The sequence below is a fragment of the Microtus pennsylvanicus genome, chromosome 19, assembly GCF_037038515.1.
Source record: "Microtus pennsylvanicus isolate mMicPen1 chromosome 19, mMicPen1.hap1, whole genome shotgun sequence".
Taxonomy (NCBI): domain Eukaryota; kingdom Metazoa; phylum Chordata; class Mammalia; order Rodentia; family Cricetidae; genus Microtus; species Microtus pennsylvanicus.
In genome coordinates, this window is record NC_134597.1 from 1,062,850 (window position 1) to 1,087,327 (window position 24,478).

Below are 24,478 nucleotides of genomic sequence, written 5' to 3' on the forward strand. Positions count from 1 at the left end.
CTATTACAGTATAATCGTGTAGAAAACAGACCTTAGTCTTTGGAGACCTGTATAAATTGAGAATACTAGACAGAAACATATCTCTAATACTCTCAAGTGTCCACATGGACCAAGTCAAATATCTGATGATAAATGATGATAAATCATTGTCAACCGTGTCTTGACGTGATTTCTCTAACTAGTCTGAGGACTCAATCTTTAAATAAAGGTACAGCACAGAGAAAACAAAAGCGCACAGGTTAGGAAGGACAAAAACCTGACGGACCCAGACAAGACATTCAAAATAGAAACGTTACTCTGTTGGTGCTCGTGAGGCTTGAGTTATCACAGAGATGACAGTCGATTGGGGCGATCAGATGAAATCTGGGTCTAGGTGCTCATAAATGATACAATGACACGGGCTGTATAGTACAAGCTGGAAATGTATGGACTAATTTATTTGTGGAAATAGGGAGTTGTGAAGCAAGTTCAAGGAACAATAAAACACTTCTTGGTATCAGGCAATGAGTGATATATTGATGTGTGCCGGTGGAGATGAGGAGAGAGAAGCAGGTTGGATATAGGCTGCAAACAAACATGCAAACAAACCACAGAGTTGGGAATTCATTACTCAGGTACCAGAGAATCATGAGGTCTCATTCATTTATTCACTCCATGTAAAATTTGAATTGAATGAATAAAAACAGATAAGCCAATGTTACAAAATTTCAGTTAACATCTTGACCTCCACTATGCGATTATTAAAGCCCAGACAAAATGAAGATATGGCTACCTCCCCCTGCTTTACACGGTGGTTGTGACAGCTGAAAACAAGAAGTTCACACATCCCAAGAATGAAAGAAGACACAAAAACCCAGTTATAGAAACATTGTTTTACATTCAATTTCAAGGACTGTGCCTCAAAGGCTGGGTCTGGAAAGACTACCTTTTAGCTGTCTTATTACATAAGGCTCAGATCATTCCTTGACTCAGGACAGAAAGTACGTTCTCAAAAACTGTTAAAGGTAAAAGACAAGCGTATCTGCCGTCTCCCCGAGCCCCCAGGGAAAGCATCTGGGCTCACGCATGTTAAAGTAACACGCGTGCCGTCGTCACACTGACGTCTGATTTCAGGCTTCTGAGATTCGAGTGACAAAATATAAACAGGCAGGAGACTGCCAGACTCTATGGACACCATACCTGGATGGGACATGCTGGCTGAACGTGTACGGAACATGTCAAAGACTTCCAGTCCTTCCTCTGGGTAGAACACCCCCTAGGCAGGCACATTATACTTCAACTGCTTTTGTCCAGAACTAATTCACAACAGTTTCCGCTTATGAAGGAGCTAGCCTTGGGTGAGCCAAATGAAAGCCTATCTTTTACAGTAATTTGATTCACCTCGCAAGCAGAGCTGCTGTAATCAGATACCCATAGATAAGCTCACCCACCTACAGCGGTTTTCTGCACAGCGCAGAATTCATTCTCTTACTACACGGGAGAAACTCACACAGTGGTCATCAATGTTTGCTGTTACTGTAAAAGGCAGGGCTCACCGATCAGACGGCAACTCAGACAGGTTTTATTGCCACCGAGAATGAGCAGCAGAGGATCTGGATGGGTTTTCATGTTTGTTTTGGCTCGGACATTTCCCACATACGCGGCCCTGGGAATCCTAAAGAAAACATGTCCTGTTCCCAGCTCTGCACAGCCCCCCCCCCCCCCCGTTGTGTTCCCTGTTCCTCACTAGTGAAAGTGAAAACGAAACCGGCACAAACACCCCATTGTTAGGTAGGAAATACGTACCGGCAACTGGAAGTTTTAACAAAACAGACCCGGCTGTGTCATGGCAAGATACCGGGACAGGAAGGAATCACAGGAGGCTTTCCTCCTTCAGAGGTGTGACCCGAACTTTTTCTGAGGTGCCCAGGTGGCAGGGCTTTGGGGTTTTTCCATGATACTCGTGTAAGGCTCTTGGTTTGAGCCGTTCGGTATTCATTGGCAGCCTCTGGAGGCTTCTATGGGAGCAACTCGCTGCGGAAGCCAAGGCACCAACCCCGCCAGGTCTCCATAGTAAATACCACACGCACGGAGAAGACACAGGAAAGAACTGCCTTTCTGGTGTAAAAGATGACGCTCTTCTCTAACCTCTGGTCCTACTTCACTTTGTCACTTGACATACTAACTGGGTGTCATGCGATGAACTGGATGCACGACACATCCAATGGACCCGCAGACAGACAGCTTCTGGAAGGAGGGTGACCTTGTCAACACCCCATTATTCTGGCTCAGGTAAATGGTGTGGGCTTCTCTGACTCCAGCCTGAGTAAACGCAGGAGCTGTGTGGTCCCACAGAACTCTAATCTATTCCTTCATTGCATTTTCCTCAGTTTCTTGTTTTGAGACTGGGTTTCTCGGTGTAACAGTCTTAGCTGTCCTGAAACTTGTTCTGTAGACCGGGACTGAACTGACAGAGATCCGCCTGTCCCTGCCTCCACTGTGCTGGGATTAAAAGCATGGGCCTCCACCTCCCGGCCTTTCCTTGGTTTGTAAGGATGTATTACGTTGTGTGACTGCTATATTCAGATCTGACTCCAAATACTTTTATTTTAAATTTATTTTATGTGCATTGGTGTCTGAAACTGGAGTTACAAACAGTTGTGAGCTGCTCTGTGGGTGTTGGGAATTGAAGCTGGGTCCTCTGGAAGAGCAGCCAGTGCTCTTAACTGCTAAGCCATCTCTTTCAGCCTTATCTCCCAATTCTGTCTGTAAGCTATGAGAGCAAAGACCTTGTTGGCTTTAGCTCAGCATTGTCTTTCAGGATCACAGACAGAGCCCGGCACATACGGATGACTGTCTGCTGCCTGAAAGTCAAAACCTCATTTCCTTTCTTTTTCTAAGCATATAAAATTCTCTGAAATGGAATAGTTTCTTCAGTGTTTACCAAGTGCTAACAACACTGACGTACACACGCACACCCCACCCCACACGCACATGCATGCACACACCCTGCGCTGGTCTGAGGAAGTGTATGCCGTTCAAATGGTGTCAGGCTCACAGTGGTAAATGAATGATAACGAAGCAATGCAATATTTAGAATCTCATTACTGCAGTTGAAAACCTGCAAGTGATTTGTTTCTGTACTTTTATGTCTAACAATCTTACTGGGTTTATTATTGTTTTTGGTGATTTCTACGTGGGGAAAACGTTTTGAGGTCATGAACATCTTTAATACTGAAGATAAGGGTGGATGCAGAATACAAGCTTGGTGGAAAGTTACACGTGAAAACATCACAAAGTTTTTACAAAGACCTCAGAATACAAGCTATTGTTAACGATCAAAACAAACAAACAAAAAAAGCAAAAAGCAAAACTCATGCATATATGTGTCCACATGGAAAGCTGAAGAATAAAAACTTTCTAGTAATTCTATTCTTTTATTTGGAAGATGTTAATTATCTCTGAAGAATATAAAACCTCTTCTACAGCTTGCTAGCATCAAAACACAATGAGTTAAAAAAAATAATGTCCTTAAATAAATAGAAGTATAATAACCACATATACTGGTATCCTCCTCCGTTTCCTGTTCAGGACAGAAAGTTTGGCCCACCCCGATAATTAAGTCAGCAAAGAGGATTACTGTAAATTTAAGATTGCAACTCACTGTGGACCTGAGTTCCAACCATCCTCTAGTCCTAACATGGGGCCCAATAACGGCCATTAGTTTGCACAGAAATTCTTGCCAATGACCCAGTCAACACCACGGTAAAAATGAGTGTGAGCATTTGAAAGTGTATGTTTCACTAAGTCCTTCAGTGTAACACCAGAGGATAGCGATGTGGAATACTGAGACCATTAAATGTATAAGCAATTCTTTCCCTTTTTATCTTATGATTCAACATGCATGCATCTACCTGTTGGCATTTATTAACTTATTCGTTAAGAAGTATTATTCCCTAAATGCTCACGCAAACACCCAGGTTGAACGAGAGTATCTCTCTTTGAATGTGTCACCACTTTATAAATAAAAGCTTCAGATAACTACCACCAGAACGGGTTATAGGAAAGCTATTTCTCTAGGGACTGGAACAAAGGCTCAGAGGTTAATGGTGACTGCTGAGCAATCATGAGGACTGGAGTTTGGAGCCCTGGCTCCCACCAGGCACCCTACAAGTGCCTAGCTCCGAGGGATCCGACTCCCTCGTCTGGCTGCCTTGGTACACAGGTGCACGCACCCTGACGCACAGAATCAATCTTCTAGTAATCCTAAGTAGAGAACAGTCAGTTTCTGCAGGGGTCCACAAAACAGGGGTGTGTGAGTCAAGCCTAGAAGGTCAGCAAGACAGTCGTCACATGCTTTTCACAGCAGTTGAGGTGGTGGTCTCGGGTCAGGTAACTTGCAAATATTTAGTCACTCTGCATAATATGTGGCTTTCAATTTCCCTATGGGACATAACCTACTGTAAAATGGTTTTTCTAGGCAGTTGGAGTGCAGCCTATTTTAAAAAAAAACACTAAAACTAGTGTAGCAGCTCAGTTTGAAAGACAGTAATTCTGTTCTTGTATGTGTATGAAAAATTAAAGCATCATAATTACATGGATTCTTCCTGCAAGGAGAAAAAATACTAACAGTGGAAATTTTTTTAAATGCAGACCCCCTAAAGAAAACGTGCCTGTCAATATCGTCTTTAAATTCCAAGTAACGTCTTTACCAGTTGCTAACACCTTCTATTATGTCACTATAGTAAATTTAGAATAGACAATACAAACTAGACATCAAATATCAGATCTGTTTGCCACCGCCCTTTTCTTAGGATATGAAATAGCATTTTTCCTCTTTAAAAATACCAACTTCCAGCAAGAATGCGTTATCAACTGAAGTTACTCACAAGTTGGGTTACCATGCTTCAAATTTAACAACAATCAAAATACCAAAACAAAACCCATCTGGGTTTCCTGTTTTTATTCATAGTTATTTTTATTAGTGCCAATTTAGGGGGATTAAGATGAAGAATCCTGCTGGCTCAGCTCATCCTTCCCCCAATTAATGTGCCCAAGGACTAGTTTCCCTCATCCGCTCCCCAAGGAGTCCCTCAGTCACAAAGCCTATTCAAACTTCTCCCCAGGGTCCCTCAAAAACAAGGACAGTAACTTCCTAAGGAAACTCAAAGGCTACCTCACCCTTCCCATTGGGGAAGCCCACAGATGCAGCCCTTTCTGGTGCCCTTACGTAAAGGCTTGCTTCACTCCACCCAATGCTGAGGCATCTCTTAAATGTGCTTGGGCCTTGTCTTCTCTAAGGCACTGGCAAAGACAGGGTAGGTAGGATTTCCGTTGACAGAGCACAGCGTATTTCAAAGACTGCTCCAGAGCCTTAGGGAAGTATCCAGCACTGGGAATGGAAGGGAGTTTTAGCATGTGGGATCTGTGCTTGGCAGAGAGAGGAAAAGAGAGGACCAGAAACCTTTCTGTAACGTGGAGGCTCTTTCTGACCAAGTTACGTTTCTCTCTGGTTTCCACTTCCAGACTTGAACTTCACATGTAACCCTGGCTGAACTGGGGGAAGCTGCTGCTGCCTGTTTCTCTGTGTGGACCGTCAGGGGATGGAGCTGTGTCATCCTGTGTGGACCGTCAGGGGATGGAGCTGTGTCATCCTGTCCCAACAGTGACCAGGGATGCTACCTCACACTTCTCAGCCATGGCACCCACCAAGCCGGGTCTGGTTTCAGAAACTCTTTGAGGCTGAGGATGGACTCCGCCTCCTAAGCTATAATTTGATTTGTCTGAGGGCACATTCTGACAGCTGTATTTTCTGCATCCATCCCCTGCCCCGCTGGTAACACGACGAGTAAACACTGCGCTGCTCATTTCATCTACTCATGAATTTACTTCATGCCAAGCAGGATTTTTAAAGACAAGGATTATTAATACTAACTACTGGGGTGCTCTACTTAGAGCCTGAGTGTAGAATTCAACAAGACGAGCTATAAACAGAAACAGGAGTTAATTAAAGGAAGGACTTGTTACGGCTCTGAAGCTTAAGCTCTTTGCCAAAACAAAGGTTCAGGTTGTCTCTACTGTGGCCCACAGGAAGCCTTCACCTGGCTAGGCAGTGCTACTCATTCATCATTCAGAGGTCATTCAAGTTCACTGTGATGGCGGCACAGCCTCAGGGACTGCCTTATCCCACCTGCGCAGGCGGTGTGGCTGTTTCTCAAGTCACACTGCGGCAGGCAGGTAACACGTCTCCTGCCTTCTCTATCTTGACCCTGGCCAAGTGTTCTCCCGTCGTTATCTACACAACTCTAAAATCACAAGTTATAGCAAAAAGCATTTAGAAATTTGTAACTGACTGCTATGCAATGGCTTGAGATGCCAACGGGCTTTTCTGCAACAAACCCAGTCAGATGTATCCATAGTAAGAAAAGCCCTTTCTCCTTCCCCGCTGTTGGCAAAACATGCCAAGACATTCCATTAGGAACATGAAGGGGGCAGTTTGTCATTTCAGAAAGGAAAACTAAGTGTAATGAACGGACTGTGCTCTTACTCACCACTGACGTCAGGGCCATTTGAAAACTATAGATGCGGGCAAGGCCAAAGTCAGCCAGTTTGATTTGTCCACTGCTGGTCACCAGGATATTCTGTGGCTTTAGGTCACGATGCACTACTCGGTGAGAATGAAGGAAGTCCAGACCTCGGAGGAGCTGAAACATCATATCCTAAAAGAAATAACAAACATGCAAAAGTCAGTAGATGCTGCAAGCAGTTCGGCAGGTGCTGTAAAAGACGACACTGCATCCCCAGCAGACCTGAGACGAAGGCTCGTCTCCCCTCTCGTCATACTCCCATCTTCTAGAACACTGGGAAATACTTAGCTCCCACCTTGTATTTCATTAGCGAAAGGACATATTAGCAGTCATTTCTACGGTATACGAATCACTCTGGAAGGCGCTGCTGGTTAATGCTAAGATGGGGAACTAGGAGATGGACCAAGGGGAATGCATTTTACTTTATATAATTTTATTTATTAAGTTATTTCAACAGTCAATATATGGCAAACAGCCAAGAATGTTTCTAAATGTTTTCTGTCTAGCAACCTATTTAGTCTAAGCCACATCACTGAGGTGAATTTTCATGTCAAGAATCTGATATATTGAAGTTAAGTTCCTAAGTGGCTCAAGGTCACAACTCTGAAGTGAAAGCACAATTTAAATCATCCTTGATTAATTAAACGATGAAAGACACACGGAAGACAAGGCCTGCTGTTTAATTTCTCTGGCTCTCGGTGTTTTTGTTGGGGCTGTTTCTCCAGCTATGATGATGCAGACAGACCAACCAACAAACATGTCTCCTGTTTTCTCCACCCTGACCTTGAGTTGTTCTCTTCCCAAACGGCTGGTATCCTCTAAGCTCTGAGACAAAATCAGCTTCCTCTTCCCTAAGTAGCTTCTAGCTAGATAGCAACATAACAACTGTTAGTATAGAAAACTGGAGCTGCTCGGTGGTGGCGCACGCCTTTAATGCCAGCACTCAGGAGGCAGAGGAAAGCAGAGCTCTGCTGAGTTCGAGGCCAGCCTGGTCTACTACAAAGCAAGTCCCAGGACAGGCCCCAAAGTTACAGAGAAACCCTGTCTTGAAAAACCAAAGATAAAATAAAAAGGAAAACTAAAACAGGTATGACGGATGATGAGTGAGATGCCTGCTGTGAGAAGCCTGACCGGGAAAGCTGCAGTCCTAGAACGCTGTGAGCAGAACTCACCAGACATCCCAGTGGGAGTGTGGGAGGCCAGAATCAGGAACTGAACTACAGGTCACTGAAAAAATATAAATACGGCTGAGTTCTGCTGTACCCTGAATATCCATCCGAGTGAAGCCCAATTCAAACCTAGTGGGTTGTCTGGCAGAACATCCAGGCAATGGTGTGGTCGCTGCTTACTGTTAGTTAGGTTTAGAGCAGGAATTCAAAACCCAAACCAGAACAGAACGATACAGAAAAAATCTGAAATTAAAGAGCAGAGAGAGCCTTTGGACGTGTGATCAGGGCTGAGGAACGAGTAGGGAGAAAGCGATGGATACTTGCTAAGGAGCTCAATTAAGTGTCAAGAAAGAGGACCCACAGCCTTTCCACAAAGACAGACAGAAAGGTGCTTTGCCAGTGATCCCACCCACTGAAGATGCCGGAGTATAAAACTGTAAACTCATTTCGAAATCTGTCATTTAAAAAGAGAACCTTCGATGTAAAAACTAAGCCCAAATGAAGAATGCCACTACATAGATGCCCTACCTCAAAAGGGCTGCAACAGAGAAGCCGTTCCTCTGGTGTGGCTGCGGGTGCTTGGAGGCCACTGCAGCCATACTCCTGGAGGGCGAGGCAGCACCAGAACGCGGCAATCAATGGAAGCTCACCCCAAGACTCCAGAGAAAAGGCCAGTGTGTGACAGGGCTGGAGTGACTGGAGAGATAATCTTAGACGCTCCCACTGTGAAGCCATGGAAGAGAAGAAGCTGAGATTGCAACGGAGACTACAGGAGGACGGAGGTGAGAAGAGTCCCGGGCGTTTGATGAGAAGAAAGACTGCAGAAACCGAGTGAGCCGGCTGTGCGTGCTACAGGCAAGCGGCTACTCAAGGCCATGGGATCTCAGATGACGCCACCAAAGGCCCATAGGTTGGGAGTGGAGCACCAGAGCAGGGTTTGGTGTTTACCTGACAGGTGTCAGTCCTGCTTTGGTCTAAGGGTTCCTTGCTCGTCTCCTGTTCTTCGCTTTTGGAATGAGAGTGTCCACTCCATGCTATTGTACATTGTAAGAATACAACTTGTTTTCTGGTTTTACAGGGCTCACAGCTAAGAATCTGCCCTGAGCCTCAGGAGACTGGACTTCTGGACAGTGTTTGAATTACTCCAGATGGGGATTCTTAAAGCTAGATTGAGTAAAATTAGTATTAATTATGAAGTGGCCACGAGCCTCTGAGGGCAAGGGATGAAGTGCTGTGATTTGAATGTGAACCATTCCTCAGAGGTTCAGTGTGTTTGAACATGAGGTTCCCTACTGATAGCCACAGATTGGTCGGGGCTGGGGAGGCTTTGGGAGACAGCTGCCTTAGGCCAGGAGAAATGCCGAGGGTAGCTGGCCCACTTTTGGCGTGAGTTCTCTGCTTCTTGATTGTCACCTTGTTACTGGCTGTTTCATACTTCAGCTGTCAGGGCTGTGTCCTGTCGCTGACACTGTGCCTTCCTCACTATGACGGGACATTCTAAACAGTGAGACAAAATCAACCCGCCTCAAAAAATAATGAATGAATGAATGAATAAATGAATGAATGAATTGACCCGTCTCTAGCTGAACTGCCTCTATCTAATATTTAGTTAGGGCAACAGAAAAATAATACAATCTCTAAACCAGTTTACTGAGAACAACGTTGGTTTTGGGTTCACTTTCTGAAGTTTAGAATTCTGTCTGCTTAAAATCAAATCCTTAGTTTTTCTAGGTGCCGCGTGGAGAAGATAGCATTTACTTTTGCTAACAGGAGGTTCGAATCAAGGCGTGCCGCAGGGGAGGATTGTTTCAGGCACACGGTGAGCACTTAACACGTGGGACTTATTAAGATGAGGATGGCTGTGTTGTCTCCTGCTTTCTGGGAAAGCCAGATGCACAGCAGTCAACTGTAAGGTTAGTGTGAACAAGGCGCTAAAGGGGGGACTCACCACGATACAGGGGTATGGACATGATTTCTGAGATCCCCTGCTGGGCATTCTGAGCTGCTCTTTCAGCTCCCAAATGTGGGTGTCTTGGAGGAGACCTGCTCTCGGGACACTTGGGAACTGACATCAGTCAAACGACTTGCCAAGAGTAAACAGCAGCGTGAGAGGAGACACAGGGTGCGAAGGCAAAGGCATCGTTACTAGAAACCATGCGCAGAGCTTGTTAGCACCGGGTTTTTTAAAAGCATGACTAGCTTCAGGTAATGTCCCGCTGGCTCATTCTCTAAACTTCCGATACACTGAGCATCTTTCTTTTAAAATAGCACAGGGAATAAATCTGCCTGATTCATGTCGCACTGGTCAGACAACTCAAGTAGACAATTCAGAACATAAAATTTAAAAACTTGAACTAATTTATTAATTGTTAAAGCTCACATGAATTTACAAAATGCCTGTACTATTGAGTAAAAACGTATGCACTGTTTTTGTCTTCTAGCGTAGTCATTACATGCTTAATCATAAAATGAAAAACAAGTACATATGACCTTTCACCTAAAGAAGAGATGTATACCATAGAGGAAGAGGAAAATCCTACTTATAATCTAACTACTAAGAGAACAGAGAAAATCTCACTGTCAAATAATCTTTGTGCATATTTTTACTTTCTTTTCGAAATCACAAACATTACATTTATAAAAATAAAATATTTAAGTAATAGTTACCTGTATACTTTATTTTTTAGTGTTAAAAAATACAATTTATAGCCGGGGGTGGTGATGCACACCTTTAATCCCAGCACTCAGGAGGTAGAGGCAGGTGGATCTTTGTGACTTCGAGGCCAACCTGGTCTACAAGAGCTAGTTCCAGGGCAGCCAGGGATGTTACACAGAGAAACCCTGTTTCGAAAAACCAAAAAGTTACTGAACCGGTAAAACAGCTCTCTGGGTAGAAGTGTTTGCAGTACAAGCCTGATGGTCTGAGCTCAACCTCAGGATCCGACAGTGGAAGGAGAGAAGCGACTCCAAACATTTGTCCTCAGACCTTACACACACATTCACATGCATGCTTGTGCTCGCGCGCGCACACACACACTCCACAACAAAAAATTATGGAGAATATTGTGTAAATTAAACAAAATTCTTCTACTTTGTTTCATACAATGTAACTCTTAGTGGCTATGCAGTCTTCCTTCTTGAGTTATGTCATTTATTATTTGGTGCTGTTTTGGTACCTATAGTACCAAACAAAGAGGTCGAAACCTATCGGTCAAAAGCTATAGGTAAACAAAGAGGTCAGGCTCTCTGTTTAAAGGCTAATGTGACTTGCCAAAATCATATCCAAGCATGGATTAAATAGTATGATCCACATCCCCTTGTTCACATTCACTCCATGCTAATGACATGTGCAGAGAATAGGTCTATGTAAGAATTTACGACTCTTCCAGTACTCAGGAGGCAGAAACAGGCGGCTCTGTGAGTTCAAGGCCAGTGTGGTCTACAGAGATAGTTCCAGCATAGCCAGGGCTGCACAGGGAAACCTTGTCCGGGGGAGGGGAGGTAGTGGAAGACACTACAAACTTAGGCACCACATTAAGACATTGTTCCAACTCTACAGAACAATACGGATGAATGAATTACAGTATCGTTTAATTAAGAATCTGCTTCAGGGGGGCTGGAGAGATGGCTCAGTGGTTAAGAGCACTTGCTGCTCTTCCAGAGGTCCTGAGTTCAATTCCCAGCAATCACATGGTGGCTCACAACCATCAGTACTGACATCTGGCGCCCTCCTCTGGCGTGCGGGCATACATTGAGGCAGAATGTTGTATACAAAATTAAAAAAAAAAAAAAGAATCTGCTTCAGTCACAAGAACCGTTCTTATAAAAAATTCAAAGGACTGTCAATGTGCTTTATTTCAATTTACAGCAGAGGTCCTCAACTGGTAGGTTGCGACCCCTGGGGGGGGGTGTCAAACGTCCTTGACACTAGGATTCACAACCGTGGCAAAATTTCAGTTATGAAGTAACAACTTAAATAATTTTATGATTGGGGGTCACTGCAACAGGAGGAACTGTTAAAGGGTGGCAGTATCAGGGAGATTTAGATCCACTGTCTCACAGTATGATAAGACACTTTCAGTCAGCTCAAGATTTTAATCTAAATTCACCTGTCCCAAGTGGCCGTGCAATGAAAGCAGAAGCTGATGAACCTAGGGGCGTGCCCAACGTGCTCTTCAAGGTGAGCACACCTTGAGATGTCTCCCTGTTACTCACCCAGGACAGTTTGGTACAAACAGCCTGACCATCTAGCTATTCTTGTGGTGAGCTTTGGGCGGGGGGGGGGGGGGGGGGGGGGACACACACACACTCTCTCTTTCTAAGCCATGTGACAGGAAGTGTGTTTTCACAGGAGCCTATGGCAGAGAGAGAGTCTGACTCTGGGTGACAGTGGCCGACAAGGAGGTCAGCCCTTGGCTGCTCCTTCAAAGACTCCAGACCTCAGTCTGCATTCCAGGGATCTCTACAGCTTGCGAATCAAAGGTTTCTTTTAGGAGTCCTGGAGCTGACTCTGTTTATTTCTTTAAATAAGAATAAGCAAACTGAAAATCTTTCTGAAACTTTTAATCGGAAAAAGCCTTATGATGGGCCCTATTTTCCAATTACTGATGGCACAAGTTAATTACAAGTTACTGACATTGAAATACCCAACATAAACCCTCTGACTAGTCTCAGAAATGGCAATTTTAAAATGAGTAATTCTGGTAATACCCCCCCCCACACTAATTTATTACTGATCATTGGGTTATTTACGTTCTCAAAGTTAATCTCTAAAAATATACAAACTTTCATTAAAAAATTAAAAATAAGATGCAAGTTATGGACAGTACTACTTATTTTTCTCCCTATATATAAGCCATGTTCTTTTTTACTAACATAATATTTTTATTGTTTACTTGGAAATTTCACATAATATACGCAATCACATTCACTTTCCAGTCCTCCCAGGCCCACCCCCACCCTTGTGACCTCCCCCAAAACAAAAGGAGGAGAAAAAAAAGAAAAAAAAATGCCAAGTCTAATTTGTGTTGTCCATGTCTTCGCCGGGCCATAGTCCAACTCTAAGTGGCTAAACCCTTAAAGAAAACTGGTCCTTCCCCGCCCCGCCCCAAGGAAGCCGTCAGCTGGGAAGAACATCCCTATCCCAATTTTATCACAATTTTAAAGAGTTCTTTCCAAAGCCGGGTGGTGGTGGCGCACACCTTTAATCCTAGCACTCAGAAGGCAGAGGCAGGCGGATCTCTGTGATCACCTGGTCTACAGAACTAGTTTCAGGACAACCAGGGCTGTTACAGAGAAACCCTGTCCCAAAAAAACCAAAAACCGCTTTCTTGATTGGCTTTGTGTCTAGACTGTGTCTTTTGGGGGGAGGAAACGGGGGTGGGGGTGGAAGACGCTGTGCCTCCCATTCTCTATGGTGAGTCTGCAGTCATCGATACCAGGGCAGAAGAAGCTTCCCTGCCCTTTAGTCAGTGGCAGCACTGGTCATGAACTTCCACATGGTTTCTGGCCACAGACATCAACATGGTTTCAGGTGGCAGCACAGACCACGGACACTGACACGGTCCCTGAAAGCCATGTTCATTGCAAAGATGTTATTATGGTTCCTTCAGAACGGGATACCATGGCACCTACCTGCAATCTGAACACTCAGGACCTGGAGCTTGAGGCTAGTGTGAGTTACACAGCAAGACAACAGCCCCTCCAATGAAAGCTCGCACCCCTACAGCTGTGTAATAGCTTGCTCTAAGGAGTGTCAGGAATGTCACATGCAAAGCAGGGGTTTTCCTGCCAACCTGGTAACAGTAGAGTGAACTCAGGTGGAGGCTATGGATACAGGAGGTGCGGTAAAGATTCCTGGGCCCACAAGAAACTTCAGATGTTGAAGTCAAGAGGGAAAGCAGAGGACTTCACACATCAATGAGGACTAGTCATCCCAGAATCGGTTTTTTTGTTATTATTAACATTGAGACACACTTTGAATTGTAGTACAGGACACAACCGGCTTACCATCTTGGACCATTTTAACTGCATGTTCAGTATTAAGCCAGTCACGTTACTGGGGCGTCCATCTCTAAAACGGTTTCATCTTGCAAAACTTGGAACTCTATACCACTCCACCACAATTCCTGCTTTCCTCTCCTCTCAACCCTGGCAGCTATGTTGCCTCTGATTTTACTCTAGAAACCTCGTATGTGGAATTACAGTGTATCCTTTTGGGTGTGGCTCCTTTTAGAGTTAAGTCTCCATAACAAGCTATGTATCAGTGCTCCTTAGAGACTGTTTAGTATATAAATTCATTACCTCCCACCCTTTCATCCATCGAAGGACACAGACTGCCTCTACTTGTTGACATCTGTGACACAGGCTGCTTTGAACAGGCATGCAATTTTATTTGCAACCTCCCCTTTCAATTCATTTGGATACAAACTCAGAGATGGGACTGCTGGATCTACTTCTAGGACCTGTAAAATCTCAGTTCTTCCACAAGCAGCTCACCACTCTTAATCACATGCCTAAACAGAACACCAAAGCCACGCTGAGATCCACTTGAGTCATCAGGTGGGTTCACCACGCCCACCGCTTTCTGGGACAACCCGTGCAGGGTCACAACACCAAGCTGACACTTTTGACTTAACCCAAAACTCAAAAGGCCTTTGCTCCTATTGTGTTCTCTGATCAATTTTGAATGGTGATGACAATCTTCAGAGACTCTTTTATACACAGTCATGCATGAGTAAAGCCGACTTCTCGCATCAGTTCACAAGAGAATGCTACACTCCCAACCCACAAAGAGCAACAAGTTCTCAAGACGTGAGAAGAAGGTTCGAGGTAGATTCTTTAAAACACTCAGGCTGCCTTGCAAGGTCTAAGAATGGTGAATTTAAAGTGGGCAATTAACCAAAAGATTAGAGACAGGCTCTAAGAGTCACACATAAACACTGTTCCAAAGAAGAGCAGGGCCGGGCTGTGCCCCGACTGCCTTCCACTTAGTGCCTGTCACTGGGCATGAGGGAAAGACGGAGCTAGGGAAGGTGGAAGGTCACCTCAAAGCGCCTCAGTAGAAAGCAAGTCCTGAGACCTCACTAGCAGCGCTGGCTCCCTACTGCTTCAATTAAATGGACAGAAGCAGAACATGAGCGGCTATTTTTGTGTATGAATTTATTACCCACATAGCAGTTTATAGAGTCTCCATTATCTTTTCTCTAGAAGTGGTGATATTGCTGAGACTCAATAAAGCAGAAAAGAAAAGAGACTCGTTTTCAGCCAAACTTACAATGTCACTGGCGAACGTTCAGGGGACAAAACAATGACATAAATGGACAGTCTGGAAGAAGAAATCATTACCTCATCACGATGGCTATTATCAACCCACTATAAAAAGCCATCAGGAAATGAAAACACAAGTAGACAATGTGAGTTATAACTTCTTCAGAGCAGAATATAGAACCCAGCACTGCATAAGCAAGAAGATAAGAAGCCCAGGTATTCAGGTTGCTGGTCAGCGACCAAATGATTCGGGTTTTATATACATTGTGTTGTGATACTTTTACAAAAATTGAACACGCTGCGACAATTTCCCCGTTTCAATGCGTACCCCTAAAGAAATAAGTGTCACGCATCTCAGCAGTTGTTTCTGACAAAGGACCTTCTCTTTCCCTATTCTTCTTCTCAATTCCTTCTTTTGAGGCTCCCCCCTCCACTTCACACTTCCCTCCTAAATGAGGTACTGTGCACCAGAAGTTGCTATCCACGAGAAGACTGTCTAACCATCTGCCTTCTTCAGAGGACACTGCCATGGACAGACACAAATGGACGGTTCAGGACAATCAGGACAATCCTAGCTCCATTCACAGCGCCTCGGAAGCACTTTTCTCCTTGTCAGAGGAGCATGGCAAAAGGTTCTCACCTTACTTCCACCTCCTGTCCACCCTGACCCATGGAACGAAAAGGCAGGATTCAAAGCTAAAAGCTTTGGTTATGAGTTTGTGCTTACTAGCCATATGAACTAAGGCTGGCCACTTGTATTTTTTGTGAGTCTTTGTTTCCAAGCCAAAAAAAAAGAAAAGAAAAGAAAAAAAAACCCAAAGGGAGATATAAGATTCTAAATTATATAATGCATGTTTATATTTTATACATAACATATTAAGTTGAATATTATATACTGAAGTATTTAGTATATTGTAAACTACACACAATATAACCAGTTGCCATTTTTTTCAAGAGAACTAAGAAGCCCCTACAATGTATAAGGTATTGCATTAGGCAATGTTACACAGAAGCACCCAGAGACAGGGGCCCAAGGAAGTCTTAACTTTAACAAGGATAGAAGATATGAGCTTGTACCTACACACTCCAGGCTGGTTTGTGATAAGAACCCCAGAGGACGCAGGTGCTCTTGTAAGTGATGAGGATGAAGGAGCACTTGAGCCACCTGGGTAGTGGGCTAGGGTTCAGTCTGCTGTGGGAAAGTGCCTGCTGTAAAAGAGAACACGAGCAGACAGAGACTTAGGAAAGCATGGTGCTTGGGAGTTAGAACCAGCCATGGTCTCACCAGAAAGACACTGTTAAGTGGTGCCACACTTCCAGCCTTCCTGCGGGGACTTTACAGTGTCACATCTTACAGTCAGTGTGGGTAAGGAATAAAAAAAACCTAGGTTGTTGTTATTGATAGGTTAGCGCATGGGATAAACAGAAGGTGAAGGAGGCTATTAATATGCTTTGGGTATAATACATCAAGAGCATGAACCAGAATACTGAAAAGAGAAGAACGAGAGAAAGCGATCCTGACGGCAAATGCGGCTTTTGCGTTTTCATGGGGTTAACTACACTGGAATGCCTTTTGAGAGCTTGAGAACATCTCATCCTCCAGCATCTAGTCTCAGTTTCCTCATTCTACAGTGTGGACAAGGCTCTCTTGTAGAGTGGTAAAGAACTTCTCAGCATGAGGAATGGGTTCAGAAGTGGAGTCGTTAAATCAAAGGCTCCACCATCTCCATTAGCAACACACAGCCATTCTGCTTCTCTCCAAGGGCACCTCAGCATCCCATCTTCCTACATCCTTGTTATTAAGATCTACAAACACAACTGTGCCCACACTAAAGGCCAGAACCTGTAATATTCAGCGTTTTAATGGAATCAACTGTCATGTGGCCTGTACTTAATTTGAAACTCTACAGACTGCTAGTTTTAGGTCTATAAGGATCTTCAAAATTTGTTATTATTTAATGAGTAGAGGATCTGTCTCTTTTCATAAACAACCCAGCTTTCTAAGGTACATTAAGTTTTTTTTAACATTCTTAGAAAAAACTTTTGAGGTTCTCCAATGGTTGAGAAGGAAGTTTCTTTCAAATTGTCTTTTGAGGGCTCTTACAGGTCAGCACCCATATACTAAATGTTACCTAACAGACAGACAGACATACACCACACACATGCTACCGGGGGGGGGGAAACTCAGGGAAGTTTTTTTTTTATGTAATTAACTCTGGTTGCTCTTGCAGTTTCACAAATAATAATTAGAACTGTGTTATTATTTCCTTATGTTATCCATTAATGCCGACCTGTGTGCATTCCCAATGCAAAGAGGAGGAGAGGAACGAGAGAGGATTCTAAAAAGAACACTTAGCTTCATTTGGTCAAAAAATGGTCTTCACAAGTTTTGTTCTATTAACGGTTGTAAAACAGTGCGTACCACAATGTGCCTTTTCGCATGCAAAAGCAAAGGCAGCTTTGCAGTGGTGGGAGGCTGGCACAGCAAGGGAGGAGATCTGTCCTCTTTCCGTCAACACATCTGCACACATTATCTGTGCTGGGGTAGTGCTGCCTACAGAGCTGTTTATGGAGACGCCAAAGAAAAAGCGGTCCTTCAGCAGCCTTCGGTGTGTGCTGCTTCAGGAGAGAGCCAGACGGAGGAGAGCCATGCCCTCTTCACTAGAAACCTCTTCAATTAACAGGAAGAAGGTGCAGGTGGTCACATGGAGGCAGGAAGAGCACAGGGGCCAAGAATTGGAGGGGATTTTCGGGCCAGCACAAACAATCAGGACTGGGTGACAAAGGACTTGGCAGGCTACCGTGAACGCTGGCTTCAGGACACGAAGAGGCCAGGAAAAGGAGTCTTAGAGAGTGCAGGCACATCTACCCACCAGGTGCTACTGATGTTTGCAAGTGTTGTTCCCTAAATTGAGCTCTGACCCTTTAGAACTGTTTGTTTTCTGTAATATGCCTCTCTTGCTTTCAACCTTCCTGGGTCCACCTTAAGCACCAAGTCTGTGTGTGTGTATCTGTCTTTCTCAGTATCATGAAACTGTTTTCCATTTCTTCCTACAGGAATCATGAACCACTTGCCCTACAGGAAAACTTTAGCTTCACTTGAGCTTTTGATATCGCCCTTCGCTGTGTCTACCATAAATTTCCTTTTCTGTTATCTACTACGGCTACCACATTGAACTTCTGCTGTATTCCCTGTCTACTTTCATTTGCACCTGCATATCTCAAAACTATCTTAGGGTCTGGGTAGAGTAGTTCATATCCATTACAACAGCCCTAGAGAGGCTAAGGCACGAGGACTGCAAACTTCAGGGTCAGTCTGAGCAACCTAAGTGAGACCTGAGCTCAAGAAACCAAGCCCTGGGGATTTATCCCCGTGGCAGAGCTCTTGCCTGATACATGGAAAATCCTGGGTTTTATTATGAGGAAAACACACACACACACACACACACTTGAATCCAAATCTTGCCTCTGTCATTTCATTTGTCATTCATGGCTTCAACTTTTATACTGGTCACAGTTTGAGACATCCCAACATAATAACTGTTGGGATTCAGCTACGTACACATTTCAATGCTTCCTGATATATTCTCTAGAATATTCCACTATAACAGCTAGCCCAATCTGTACCAAAATGATTTCTTTTCTAAAAGACTCTATCAAAACTTGTTCTTCAGTCTCTATTTCTTTTTGTATACAAAAGTACAAGGACCTAAAATTTACTAAATGGTGGATTCAGAAATCTTCACAAATTACCTATGTCAGTCCTGAGAGCTTCTAAATTACTTTTCAAATAGAAGCCATTTGGCTTTTTCTCCCCTTTACACAAATGTGATCAAGCTGCTGCTATCTTTTGTCTCAAACATGACAATAGCATTCCAACACACCTAGCTCCCATATTTAAATTAGTCATCTTTTATTTTCCTCTATAATGTTGAGTGATATTTCTAAAAGGTAGCCTCATACAGAAGTACTCTACTGCTCATCCTGTTCTTAAATTTTAATTTTGTATTTTAAGATACATTTGTATTGTTCTTTGATAATTTGTACAGTGTGTTTTGACCACATTTTCCCTTTCTCTGACTATTCCCAACCTATCTAATCTTGTGGCCTCTATTTTATTTTTAAATCCATCCAGTCTAATTTATGCTGCTCAAAGATTCATGGATGTGGGGCCTCCCACTGGACTGCGGCTGACGCCTCTCCTCTCCCTGCAGTGATCCATGGCCAGCTGCTCCTCAGCAGGGGTGGGGCACTCAAACAAGCTGATCCCTAACAACACTCTCTCATTCCTAGCAGTTCTCCTGACTCTGTTACTAAGCACTGAAGATGCCACAGTCTTGGTCCTTTGGCAGCACTATCCCTCATCTTCCCATTATGCTCCCTCTATTTTTATACCTCCCCCCAACATGCACATGTCTTCCAATCAGTGTATCATATCTGGCTCCATGTAACCTGAGGACTTACGGACAATTCTCTACACAAGCACAGTCTCCAGCCCAGCCCCATCCCCCATACTCAACAAGCACGGAACATGGTAAGCACAATGCTGTCCAAGAGCTTATGTGGCTTTCTTGTTTCTGCATTTCCTCCTCTTCCTGTACCCTAAGAAGGCAAGTGGACAACTCCCTAGCCACTCAGCATTTTATCTTTCCCTTGGGTACTCGGTCTATGTTACTGTTTCTCACAGACACCCGTGGAGTGAATCCATTTTCATTCACCCTAAATTTGCGTCATGAATGGGCTAATGATGAGGACAGACTATAGAGAACAATGGTGTCTTGCCTGGAGCCAACATACATGGGGGGTGGGGTTGTCCTGGAGGGTCAAAGAAGAGCCTAACACCCCAAATCCGCCTGGTTCCAACACAAGGGAAAACAATCAGTCTGTCCATCCATTAATACATAAGCATGGGAATGAACACTGTTCTAAAAATGTCATGATTTAGTAATTCTATCTCTGGAAACTCACCTCACAGATCCAACAGCTCAAGTTTATATTAATTCAAAGCAAAGAGGTTCAGTGCTACCTTGTTTTAAAGACATAAAAAACAAAATCAAACAAACAACAAACTCAGGAAAATACCTCAAATATTTACCAATGGAAAATAAATTCTATATCCACTAACTTCAATCTGAGATATCCTAACAGCCAGTGTGTTGATTTGGTCTTCAGTTTAACCCTACTGGTACTGAAATCAGAGTACCCGTGTGAGGAATGTGCAGGGTGTACATGCCGGGAGTCTTATGGGGCTGGAACACAGCTACGCATCTCCTGAAACTCAGCAGTCAGATGGCTGCGAATTGTCAAGTGGGTGCTGGGAACCAAAACACGGTCCTCTGCAAGGGCTCTTAACCACTGAGCCACCTCTCCAGCCCTGTCTTCCTCTCTTTTTGAAGGCTACCAAAAGTAGACAGCTAGCACCACCATGCTATGCAGTGATATGTCTTTTTACAGGCCTCAGCAATAGATTCTTGGACTGAAACCTCAAAAGCCATAGGCCAAAATATGCCTTTCCTACTTATACTCCGTATCTCAGGTATTTCATTACAAAAATGGAAAGCTAACTAACACAGTATACCCACAATATAAGAGGAAGCCATTAGAAAGATGGGCAATTTTAACATCAAAGTTAAAGAGAGAAAAAGACTAAACCTTAGTGTGACACATTAGCTTCTGAATTCTAGTTTGACATTAGAAAAAGGCATATGCCTATACAGGCAAGGTTATGTATGTCTGCTAGGTTATCTAACACAATGGTAAAGGGAAAGATGGTTCTGAGAGACAATAAAATAATCTGTTTGGCCATATTTTAGTGATTGATTTATTTTATTTGAAATAAAAGATCAATGTAGACCATCATGGCCTTCAACATCTCTCGTCTTTGCTCGCATGTGTTGAGATTACTGGCTTGTGTCACCATGCTTGACATAAACAATATTGACACGTGACTGGTTTTTTTTTCCTAGACTCTTCTTAAAAAGCATTATTTTATGCATTTGAGTGTTTGTTTGCACCATGTATGTGTACCGCGTGCATGCCTTCTGTCTACAGAATTTAAGTTGCGAGCTGCCATGTGGGTGCTGAGAACCGAACACCAGGTCCTCTGCAAGAGGAACAATTGTGCTTTTCACCACTGACCATCTCTTCAGTCCCCCAAATTAAATTCTTTCTTAATTTAACTGTTTAGAATGTTTCAAAGTGAAGGCCAAATCAGTAGGGCCTTTTACAGCAACTGTGAGCCTAATGGCTGCTAAGAATGCACCGCATAAAAGCTGACAGGCAAAAAACCCAACATAAAGACAAACCGACCACCAAACCCTGAGTAGTCAGGACTGCGTAACTGAATTTTACCTCCCCTGACTCCTTCCAGCTCTGCTGCATTCCTGGCCGTTGGAAACTGCCAATTTTTCTACATGGTTCCTGAACCTTTACACTTTCTTGACCTCTCTGCCTTTTGAAAAGCAGACAACGTTTTCCCTCAGGTTTTAGAGTCCTCTCAGACATACTGTTGCATAAACAGGCTTGCAAATGCTGGCTAGTGTTTCTGTAGCTGTTTAACTTGAATACAGAGAGCCTCTGTACAGTATCCAGTCTACTTTTACGGTATATTTAGGAGGAATATAACACCCACGTATTCACGCTAAGCACACACACTCATACACTAGGCACGTTACATTCTGAACATCTGAATTATCGGCTCCACAAACTCTTTTTTCTTCAGGGTATCAGTTTGATGGGAGACAGTTCATCACAGATTACACTTCATTCCTTTGACTGCAGTGACTCTGGGGACCTTCTTATAGGTACTGATACAGTTTTGTTTGCATTGGACAGTACTGGGGATCGAAACAAGGTCCCACACAAGCTAATCATGTGCTTTGCTACTGAGCTGTAACCTCTCCCAGCACAATTTATTATTTTTCCATGGTTATAACCTATTCTCTTCATAACCCAAGACCAACTTTACTAGGTTGTATTTTACAGAGCTAGCCTTTGCCTGTCTTTATAAAAACAAAACATTTCCATTTTCTAGTGTGTAGGGTCTTTCTTAGAGTCCAATTCCTCAAAAGGTTCTTGGGGTTCAGCCAAAGAGTAACCTTATATATAACCCCCATTTTAGGCTAAACTCAACAAGACCAAATCAACAACTTCTTTCCTAAACAGGCAATTCTTTTCTCTGATTATCTACTTTTCCTCTGGACAAGGAATAACCAACTGTCAAGTCTATCTTCACAATTCTCAGTTCTCCATGTGTCCAGCAAAGACACAGTCCTCCTAACTCCCTGCTCTCATTCTCTCTGTTCTCTCTGGCAGAGCTTCTCTTGTGATGTCTTCACTGTTCCCTGACTAATCTGTTGAGCATTCCTACGACAGCCGCAATGCCTGCCATCACTTCTCAGCACCTCCACAATCACGCAGATCTCTCTGGAGATGCCCAGACGAGTAATAGCTTCCCGTAACTGGCAACAAGCAAAATTCGATCGTGGCTTCTAAATCCTAGGCTGTACTGAAGGCTGTCACTCAAAACAGTATCTCCCAAGTCTTCGAAATGGTCACTCCCTTCACAAAGCCAGTGCTGTTTTCCTTCCTCTCTTCCTGCAGCACCCACATGGCCTCTGTGTGTTTATTCTACTTCCTTATACACTGGGATCTCCTAGCACAGTAGCACACAGATTCAGCATAAGAACTCACAGAACAAATCAGGTGCCAACCTAGAACGCACATGGCTCTCACTTAAAACAATAAAATCTGTTACATCTTAAAATATGAAATATTAGAGTATTTTTAAATTAGGCATTTCAATTTGGTCGGCGACATCTGGGAAACACTGACTAAAATCTGAGGGAAAGTGCACAGATGTTAAATAGACTATGTCATTCCCAGGCCTTTTACTTTTAAAATGTTCCAATGTGCAATGGAAAATTCTTAACATGAACTCCCTTTATTTATGATGGCATATTGTGTTCTATATTTAGCCACTTTATAATAAAAGTTTATAGAGTTGACCTTTCAGAGGACTGAAGACTTTTAATAGCAAGTTAAGCATTCAAGCAACTCTTATGTATTATCAGCAAGAAAGCAATGGAACAAAGGACTATCAGGGAGGAAAACAGGTTTTATGGGCACCAAATAGATGAAGTAACACTGGCGAACCATGAAGGCCTCTTCACAGAATGTACTTGACTTCGCTGTAGACAACGTGAAGATCCAGGCCTCACCAGAGAGGGCACTAGGGCAGCACTGGGATTTCTGACATTTGAAGCAACACTGTGGCAACTACAAAATACACCTTGTCTCCCATCATCAGAACAGCAGATTGTGCACACATCTATCTATACACTTCCGTGCCTGTGACTTACACATCTTTATAGTTAAAGAAACTGCAGTTCGGGGAGCTTAAGTGACTTACTTCCTCACTATCAACAAAGTGTCGTGTTGCCGGGGACTTTCATCTCATCAAACAGATAAGTGAAATACAAAGACATTCCCTTTAGGGTCTTTGGATTATGGGAGTATCAAAACAGTATTATAGTTTACTATAATCCGGTTAGCATGATGCTTACTGAAGAACTACTGAGGGCTGTCGTGGAAGTATTAATCCCACCCACCACCCCTTTCCAGGCCAATGGAATTAATGCCTCCTGAGATGAAAGATACACGTGGTTCTGTAACTAAAGACCAACTGAGAAAATAGAATAAGTGCCAGTGTCCAGAGCCAACCCGACATTCTGCAGGGTTCGCAAGGGAGATCCTCACTGCCACGAGGCCACCTGCACCTTGGTCCTCTCAGCCTCCTTTGGGCTCCTCCGCATGGCTCACAGGAAACTGTCTGCTTCCTTGCGGTACTTGCCACCTACCTTTTTCTGTTTTTTAAAAAAAGTAGGTTTTATTCTCAGCTTAAGTATTCTAGACTGGCCAGGCAGTGGTGGAGCACACCTTTAATGCAGCACTCTGGAGGCAGAGACAGGTGGAGCTTTATAAGTCTGAGACCTGCCAGCTCTATAGAGTGAGTTCCAGGATAGCCAGGACTGTTTCAGAGAAACCCTGTCTTGTAAAACAAAACAAACAAAGAAAAGTCTTCTCGGCTTGGCTCTGTGTAAGGAAGACAGGAGGTTTGTCTTATTTTCAGCCCTCTCTGTGGTGTGATGGGGCAGTGCATCGTGAGTAAGGTGTCGAGCAAATGTCTGCCAAGTTCAATGAAAGCCACGTGTTGATTTGATGTATACCTTCACCTGAAAATATGGGCATGGATGGCTAAGAACTGCCAGGGAGGTAATTATCTGGAGCGTAAACAAAGAGAGTACAATGTTAAGATGAAGTTCTAGCACATGCACACGCACACCCACCAGTTACCGATTCTGATCTAGGTTAGCAAAAGTGAAGATGAAGTTTAACACTGCCTTCAGGGGAATCTGCAAGTAGGCACAGCAATCCGTTCATTCTAGTAACAAACCACGTTAAGCACAGACCTTT

General features: G+C 43.6%; 1 protein-coding gene across 1 annotated transcript in view; it reads right to left on the minus strand.

Annotated features, from left to right (window-relative positions):
- The window catches only part of Cdk6 (cyclin dependent kinase 6), a 188,450-nt gene that overhangs the window by 94,734 nt on the left and 69,238 nt on the right, over positions 1-24,478 (minus strand). Inside the window, exon 4 of the mRNA XM_075953934.1 lies at positions 6,531-6,698. Within this exon, the coding sequence (XP_075810049.1) occupies positions 6,531-6,698 (168 nt within the window). The remainder of the gene's footprint in view (positions 1-6,530; positions 6,699-24,478) is intronic.